The following is a 9,806-nucleotide window of genomic DNA, read 5'->3' on the forward strand; positions in this document are numbered from 1 at the left end:
GGGCTCATACAGAACCAAGCATTTCACCGTAAAGTATGTGTATTTTATTGTGATATTTAATAAACAAACTTAAACTACATCACGTTTTGTTCGGCCAATCACTGAGAGGATTATTACGTTACATAGCAATGCAGTTGGTACCATGCAACCATACAATTATTTCAAAACAAACAACGGAAAGCAATAATCTGTCAATTTATGGCCAATGACTCCTTCTGAAGTAGAATGTGTGTGACCAGAACTGCCACTGTAGCTCAACCCTAGCTAGTACGGTTTCTTTCACAAGTTATTCCCTTCTCATTCCTTCACCCGTCTTCTGAAAACCTGCAGAAAATGACATAATGTGTGGCTTCACTAAACCTTCTTGCACTTAACCTCAGTAGCTTTAAAGTAATCAACAACAACGTATTTTCGTCGCCTCAGTCCATTCTCTACGATCTGCTTACTCCAACACTTCACACAACAGCATATCTACTGTATTCATAGTATTCTCATGGCCATGTCATGCGTTTCCTATCCTTAAAAATGCCATAAACACGTTACAATCACCTGTTGTTTGATTACAATCACCGGTTGTTTGCCTACCAAGATGGCTTGGTCTCTGTGGTGATGACGTAATGGAATACCGTGAATGCAGAGCGATATGTTGTTTTGCTAGTGTTGTGGCGTCCAATCACATTTCCCGTTAGCTAACATGACATGCGTGATAATAACACTGTAAAAGTTATCATCTCCTCTGTGATATGAAGTTGAACCTTGCAGATCTGAGTAAAGTCTGATATGCTTAATCTCATCTGTGATATGAAGTTGAACCTTGTAGACCTGAGTAAAGTCTGAGATGGTAAACCCATTATAAAAAGGTATCTGTACAAGTACAGACTACAGACAGTTTAAAACCAGCTGCCCAATCTCGACCAAGAATAAATAATTATCTCCTTATCTTCTTTCCCTGCAGAATATTAGTTTACACAGTGATGATGATTATGAATTTAGGCTAAATTCCCTATGATTGTGTAGATGTTGCTTTGATTCTAAAGCGGAAGTAGGCTATGGAGATAAAACTAAAACCAAACCTAATCTAATAAAAAAGAGATCTTTAAATAATTAAGTGTGTCAGACGGCGGCATCATGGGCTCTCTAGAGTTGTGACTTAAAATGGTAAATAGACTGCATTTATATAGCGCTTTTATCCAAAGCACTTTATAACATGTATGCCTTACATTCACCCATTCACACACCCATTCACACACCAACGACGGAGGCAACCATGCAAGGTCTTGCTCAAGGACACTTCGACATGCTGCCAGGAGGAGCCGGAATCGAACCAGGAACCTTCTGATTACCAGACGACTGCGCTACCTCCTGGGCCACCGTCGCCCCTTTACTCAACACATAAGGACCATGTGATTTTCCCAACAGAAGAAAATGCCAAACTGTTGCAATATGCTCATTAAAGACACATTTGGAATGAGGGTGTAGACCCAACCAACTTTTGTTTGTCCGAGGGAAGCAACAGTTGTGATTGAAGGATCAAGAAAAGAGGACAGGGTCTGGGATTACGTGAAATGTGCAGGTAATTTAGTGGTTGAGTCTACATGGTCCTCACATGAGCCCAACCCTTTCGAATGAGAACTGTGTGTGACTGTGTGTGGACTCACCTGCTAAAGTCCATGCTTATTCCACGTAATTCTAGGTTAGAAAAAAATAGGATGGGCTAGTGTCATCAATCATAGAAACATTGGAAAATGTCTTCCCCTGTCTCGCTGGAAGACAGATCGTGTTGTAGGTGCTGAATAACTTCTGTGACAATGTGGCTATAGATTAATGTAGTGGATCCTACATGGTCCTCATTCCAAATGATACAAAATAAATATCATACTAAGTACCTTACCTGGCTTCTTAACGATCAGCTTCATAGTCAGTTGCTGTCCTAATTGCCGGTGGCCCAATACAATACTGCACGTGTGTCATAGGGGTTGACTGTCCCATAGACTTTAGGCCTTAAGAGAGGTCAGCTAGTGTGAGACTGTTCTGGTGGTTCAACCAGGTTACGTACTCCCAACGCTACAGCTCTGAATCCAACTCCAGCAGGCCACCCTCTCTCTGTCCTGTCTTTCACTACATTGCATTGTCTTAATGAAGAAAAGATAACACAACATTAACCTTTCTATGTTTGTCCTGTCGTGGTGCAGCAAGTCAGAACAAGATTCTTCCAAACCAGACTGTCTTTTAGTGACATACTGACACTTATATCTGTTCCACAGAGAGAGAGAGAGAGAGAGAGATAGATAGAGAGAGCGAGAGAGATAGAGTGGGGGGAGCACAAGAGATCCCTGTAGCTTGCCAATCGCCTCTGCCTCCCTTGCCTACAGCCCAGCCCATAAGAGCAGTGCTGAGAGCTGATTGGATGAAACCGGCTGACCATCATATCGGCAGCAGGGTTTCCACACAACTCCTGACTCTGCCTGGACCAATGAAGAGGCTCGACCAAGCATGCCAAAGACCTCACAATAACAAAGGGGAGGGGAGAAGGAGGGAGAGAGAGAGAGGGGTATGCGTGAGAGAGAGTGAGAGAGAGAGAGAGAGAGAGAGAGAGAGAGAGAGAGAGAGGTCTAGTGGTTAGAATGAAACAAATGAGTGATTGTGGTAGCTACTGATTCAGTCACTGAAACTAGTGGCCAGGAATCGCAATGAGTCTAGATTAGTACAACGCCTTTAATGTGACTGATAAGAGTAGAGTAGAATAGAATAGAGTCAGACTAGGCGAAACAGATCAGAATAGATTGAAGAAAATAAGAATAAAACAGAGAAAATATAACATAACAGAATAGAAGTATCTCAGAACATTCCGACACAGGGATAAAAAAGTGAAAAATGACAATTGTTTTGTCATTGTGCCGACTGCATTCTTAGGGGTTGAAACTTTTTTTGTATAGCCTATAGAGTTGTATCTCTCATTCTCACAATTTTTTCCCTCTCTCCCTACATCTCTCTCTCCCTCCCTCCCTCACTCTCTTCGTTTGACCAGTCAAGTAGTCAACAGACCCACAAAGCCAGTGTCCACTGTATTGTGTGTGTGTGTGTGTTCTCGTTGTTCTAACCCTATTGGTCATAGGGAGTATTTTTATGAACTTGTTGTGTCTTTGTTTGACAAAATTCGAAATACTATTATTTACTATTAGTGTGGTAAGACACAATGGGATTGTCACCACCTGAATAGAAATAAATTAGAAGTTATACAGTACATACATTTTCATATTTTTATCTTTTATTGAAACCATATTTCATTATGAAAAGTGGAGTCTCCAATAGTGTGTGTGTGTGTGTGTGTGTGTGTGTGTGTGTGTGTGTGTGTGTGTGTGTGTGTCGTCATTGCACCTTGTGCAGGCCAGGTCAAAGCAAACTAGGTCGACTCACTGCCCAAGTGACTGTCATTTGTCACCTCATTCAGGTAGACAGCAACAGGTCACGCATACACACACACACACTCCTCCTGACATACATTCGGCCAACAGACACAGCATCATGGCAACCACAGGAGTAAAATACAACACACACACACACACACACACACACACACACACACACACACACACACACACACACACACACACACACACACACACGTCAACAGAGCAGGTATATATAACACTGTCATACATACAAACATAATTGGAAGTTGGGTGAAACATTGTTATAAAGTGAAATTGAGCATGGGACATTACTGTTCTTTAAATCTGAAGAAGATAGTGTATGTACTGCTACTCTGGGTATAATGCAACTATAATCTTTCTCTATTATTCTATTATAATAGTCTAATTACTGTTGGGGAACAACCCCCTGGATTGCCATCAAACATGAAACCACAGAGGTGTGTTAGTGTTTACACTGGTCCTAATTTTCCACCGTGTTCTATAGTCTATAATGTAAATTAAACATATCCAAATCACAAAGTAATTAAATTCCCCGAGCTAATCACTATGAGACCGACCAATAATTATTGTTCCTTACAGAATAGGCTCATATTATTAGGCAAATTTACCCTTGTAAATGCCATCCTTGCTGGACGCAACTTTGCCCATCTTGAGCACAAATGCCTGAACATGCTGACCATAGAATAATTATCTTTATAGGCTAAATAAATGGGCTAATAAATAGTATTAGGTAGGAGTAGGAGTACTAGTAGTAGTAGTATTAGGCTATTACATGTATTGATGTATATCATGCAGCCCCATGACAGCTACTGTCAGTCAGTGACACCGACATTGCAATTGCAATAGAAACACAATAACGCTCGTAATATCTAGTGTTCGCTGGGCCTATATTTTTTTATTAACAACAAGCATCAGCCTTACGTGGTCTGTTCTTTCTGCCCGAATCCATTCTCCTCCGTATCCTGCATCTTTTCGCCGGCGAGCCATTCCGCTGACCCTCCTCCTGGTGGTGGTGGAGGAGGCTTTCCAAACCATTATGGCTTCCATTGCTGCCGCTGCTGCTGCTGCTACAACAGCCACCAGAGCCCGTATCTTCGCTGCCGCTACCGGTAGCTCCGGTGAAACCATTACAACAAGCCCCGGTCTGAGGCGGGTGAAACCCGTTGGTTTGGTGGCACGGTCGTTTTTGCTCGTGGGGTCCGCCATGGTGGTCATCCATGGTTTCGTGTTGTAGTGTAGGCGAAGATAAGAGAGATAGTAGTCGTGAGAAAAGAGACACCACAGCTAGCCGTGCAGTGGCCAGTAGTATGTCTGCGGCACTGTGTCCGTCTGTCTGTCAAAAGGAGGAAATAAACCGGAATTTCCACACGAAGGAAGGGGGTGTTTACTAAACGCCTCGGCTAACGATTTCACATCAGTTCGATTCCATTCCGGAAGTAACTCGTCGTTGTAACAATGTCGCATTTAAATTAATTACACGATGTAGCAATAATAATAATGTCGGCGAGCCGATTACTACAATCATTTGAGGTCACTGTCGGTCGTTCTTCGACCCCCCCCCTCTCTCTGCGGTAGTTTGCTTCCGAGTACAGTCGGTAGCTAGCTTGCGTCATTTTACAGTAGTGTCCCGTTTCACGCCTCTTCTCTGGGCTAATTGATTGATTGATTGATTGATTGAAAACTTTATTAACAGATTGCAGAATGGGTACAATACAGTACAGCTCAATACACACACAATTGTTAAGGGGATGCAGACCAGAGAAAGACTTTCGTCTTGTTTACATCAGGGTCCCCCATTTTCAATTCATCATAACAAGACATACACGACATACAGATAGACAGTACTGCTCCTACATCTATACATTTATGACATAGCCTACCAGATTTACAAATACAGTACTGTTTGTGATACAAAAATAGTCTAAAAAGAGTATACATTTGACGTAGAAACTGTACATTGGAGGTGGTTGGGTTGGTGTGTGGTTGGGTAGGCGGGGTGGGGTGGGGGAAACTGTACAAGCAAAACTGTACATTGGAATATCGACGAAACCATACTTGGTTCCAAGAAGAGGGTCTTGTGTATTCTTGGGTTAGGGTTGGGTTATGACATTTACAGGGGCCAGTTTCGAATTGCAGTCTCCTGTAGGTGTTCTTTGAGAGTGGTTTTGAAAGTGGATAGTGATTCACATTCCTTTACAGCTTATAGGGCTAAAATACATTCTATAATATTACATACACAGACTGACAAATAAATGACACGACACGATACACAAACCCAAGCCTTTCCCGTACAAATGTACAGTTTCTTCCCCTTCGGATGTATATATTTTTTATGATATCTTTTTCTTACACAGTAGTACTGTATATTTGTATGTCTTGTATGTCATAAATGTCTTGATGGATTGAAAATGGAGGACCCTTATGTAAACAAGACAAAAGTATTTTTCTGGTCTGCATCCTCTTAGCAGTTGTTTGTATTGAGCCGTACTGTATTGTACCCATTCTGCAATATGTTAAGTTTTCAATCAATCAACCAATCAATCCCACTCGTTAGTAACATGTAAATGGTCTACACTGATCCCATTATGACCTACATAGACTAGACGATTATAGGCTCATTTAAATACAATCATTAATTTATTTGAATTTATAATTCTATAAAGATACCACATGTAACGTTACCCATGGCCACATGTCATATACTCTATATAAGTATTCCCTTTGCCATATTTGTTTAAAACTGCCCCCGACATGTTAAATGGCTCTCTCCCTATCTTACAATTGACCTTTCTGCATAGTAAAAAGTAGCCAGATGAACAGGACCAGAGAAACTGGACTGTGCCCATCGGATTAAAGGCGCGTGCCATGTAAGTCTAGACCATGTGGGTCCCGGGGAACCACAAAGGGGTTTGAAGTCACCAGGAAAATTCTAAATATTATATACTATGTAATGTATAATTTATAGTTTAATAATACTCGAATTAGCCCGATTAGATAATGTATTTATTTTATAATGAATTGATTTCACCCTCTCTATTCTTAACCCTATACCTACAATATGGAAGTGCTACAGTTATGGAATTCTGAACGGAATCACAACTTACATATAAAATACAACTCTTTGAACTTCCAGCAGATATCTTCTCTGACGGGGTTATTGGGGACAAAATGTTATTGTATGTTGTGGGACATTGACATGAAAAGTTTGGGGAACTCCTGTCAAGGTCAAGTTTATTGGTATGTCCCAAACTGGCCAATTCATGTTACAGCAGATAAATAGGAGCTCCAAAAAAAACACAGCAAACATACAAACAAGAAGAACACAGACAGACATGTACAGTACATGGTCACAGGATCAGATCATGACAGAATAGTCAAGCAAGCAACCACAACCATCCCCCCACCCACCCACCCACCTCAAAGCCGCCCTCTCCTGCCTCCTCCATTGATGGCACGAATGGAGGTATGAGAATTTGTGTCTATTATTTTTAGCTGCAGGGGTCTCCAAACGTTGGCCGGAAGGCAATAATTGATATTCCGGATTTAGGGGGTGAGAGCTGTCCACTCTAATCGATCTGAGCACCTGCTCATCATATATATGACCCAGACAGCTGAATTGTACCCCTACAATTTTGCTAGCCTCCCTCACAATCCCGTTAAGGGCATTATTTTGTTTAATGCCAAGGTTTCCATACCAACAAATGGCAGCAAAGGAAACAACAGGCTCTATGAAGGCCCTATAGAACAAAATCATCAAGGACTTATCCACCTGAAATTTGGCTAGCTTCCTTAGACAGCTGACCTTTCTTACAGACCATTTCAGTGTTCAAATCTAATTTCAGACGATTGTCAATAATGTAACCGAGATATTTATAAGTGGTCACCAACTCCACTGTCTGGCCATTAATGTCACTACTCTGAGGAGCTAGTGAAGATTGTCTAAAATCAATGCACATGTCTTTAGTCTTTGTGACATTTGTTAGTTGTAGAAATGCCTCTTCGCACCAGGAAACAAAGTCATAGAGACATGGCTAAATAATGACACAGCTACATCAATAATGATAGAAGCTTGTCCACCAGACTATAACTTTTTTCAAATACCCAGAAAAAATAAAAGGGGCGGAGGAGTTGCAGCAATCTTCTCCTCAAAACTCTTGTTTAGAATCACAGAACTAGGTGAGTTCATGTCAATGGAATATCTTGCCATTGAACTAAAAACAGAATCAACTATTATTGTCACAATATACCGCCCGCCTAGACACTCACCAATATTTATACAGGAGCTCTCTGAACTGATCTCACTATGTGTTACCGGATATGATAAGGTGATCCTAAATGGAGACCTGAACATCCATTTTAATAAGAAAACAGACTCCAAAACTATGGAACTAAAAAATCTACTGGATAGCTTTGACCTAATACAGCATATAACAAATGCAACTCACCGGCTTGGGAATACACTAGACTTAGTTATAACAACAACTGGGCTAAGCATAACAAATATCTCAATAACTGAATTACCTCTCTCCGACCATCACTGTATATTTTTTGATACTCAAATAACCCTTACTAAAACAAAAAAAGAAATCATAGTTAAAAAGAGGCTCCTAAACGACAAAGCTGAATCAAAGTTCATTGATCTTATCAGACTACATGAACCACACAATCATGACAGCTCTCTAAATGAAATGGTAGAAAATCTCAATGATGCAATGTCATCTATATTAAATTCTGTCGCCCCATTAAAAACGAAAAAGAAGAAAACTAGAGCCTCGCCCTGGTTAAACTATAATACGGTCAACAAAGAAAAAAGGAAATGTCGTGCAGCGGAGCGAAAATGGAGAAAAACAAAAACCACCATATGCTGTGATATATACAAAGATGCTTTAACTGCTTATAATAAAACCATCCGCTTAGCAAGGAAAGATTACTTCTCTAAAATCATTACAGAAAATGCTGGAAACTCCAGAATCCTCTTTTCCACTATTAATGTACTACTCAACACTGCCCCTACACCTCCTCAGTCATCAACGGTTAAGTGTGAAGAACTTGCACTATTCTTTAACAACAAAATAACCTTGATCAGGGCCAGCATTACTCATGATGGAAATAAAGTTGATTGCGGCAAACCGTGCAATGTAACCATGAGAAGTTTCACATGCATCACATTAGATGTACTCTGCAAAACTGTCTCAGAATGTAACTCCTCCACCTCAGACATTGACCCTATACCTACAGCTTTCTTCAAACGGGTATTTAATAGTGTTTCAAGCCCTGTGCTAGATATCATAAACACTTCCCTTAGGACTGGTATTTTCCCGGATGCCTTTAAAACAGCAGTTGTAAAGCCATTACTAAAAAAACCTAACTTGGATAGTAATGAAATGGCAAATTATCGTCCAATATCCAACCTACCATTCATTAGTAAAGTACTTGAAAGGATAGTTTCAGTTCAAATAAATTCCTTTCTTGAAGAAAACAACATCTTAGAAGAATTTCAGTCAGGATTCAGAAAATATCACAGCACTGAAACTGCCCTCACCAAAATAATCAGTGACCTCAGACTAAACTCTGACGAGAATAAGATCTCCATCCTTATCCTGTTAGATCTCAGTGCAGCATTTGATACAATCGATCACGATATTCTAATCGATCGTCTTGAAAACCATGTCGGTTTCTCAGACCATGTGCTGGGCTGGTTTAAAACATACATCAGAGGGAGGAAATTCTATGTTAAACTAGGAGATCACATGTCTGATATATACGACAACAACTATGGAGTTGCACAAGGGAGTTGCTTAGGTCCTTTACTCTTCTCCCTTTACATGTTACCGCTGGGTGATATCATCAGAGAACATAATGTAGATTTCCATAGCTATGCGGATGATACACAACTGTACATATCTGCTGAACCAAATGATACAGCGATTAGCTCCATTACAGACTGCTTACTGGCAATAAATAAATGGATGAGTAAGAACTTCCTGAAACTAAACGAGAACAAAACTGAAATTCTAATTATCGGCTCCAAAACTAAAAAAGAAACATTAATAAAGAACCTGGGGGGACTAACCCCTTGGATCAAATCTGAGGTCACTAGTCTTGGGGTTATCATAGATTCAGAACTGAACTTCAATTCTCATATTAGCAAAGTGACGAAAACATCGTTCTTCCATCTCAGAAATATAGCAAAAGTACGACCATTTATTAATCAGAACGATGCTGAGAAGCTAATTCATGCATTCATATCTAGCCGGTTAGACTACTGTAATGCACTTTTCACAGGTCTCCCTAAGAAAACCACAGAGAGGCTTCAGCTAATCCAAAACTCTGCAGCCCGACTGCTAACTAGAACCAAAAGGAGAGAGCACA

The 9,806-nt window shown here is 40.5% G+C and overlaps 1 protein-coding gene across 1 annotated transcript in view; it reads right to left on the reverse strand.

The window, feature by feature from the left end:
- Positions 1 to 4,959, reverse strand: part of LOC311235347 (pantothenate kinase 3-like) — a 102,464-nt gene extending 97,505 nt beyond the window's left edge. The window contains exon 1 of the mRNA XM_084322782.1: positions 4,356 to 4,959. Coding sequence (XP_084178908.1) covers positions 4,356 to 4,653 — 298 coding nt within the window. The 5' untranslated portion in view covers positions 4,654 to 4,959. The remainder of the gene's footprint in view (positions 1 to 4,355) is intronic.
- Between the last annotated feature and the right edge of the window lie 4,847 nt (positions 4,960 to 9,806).

This window comes from Notolepis coatsorum (assembly GCF_963971535.1).
Source record: "Notolepis coatsorum genome assembly, chromosome: 10".
NCBI classification, from domain to species: Eukaryota; Metazoa; Chordata; class Actinopteri; order Aulopiformes; family Paralepididae; genus Notolepis; species Notolepis coatsorum.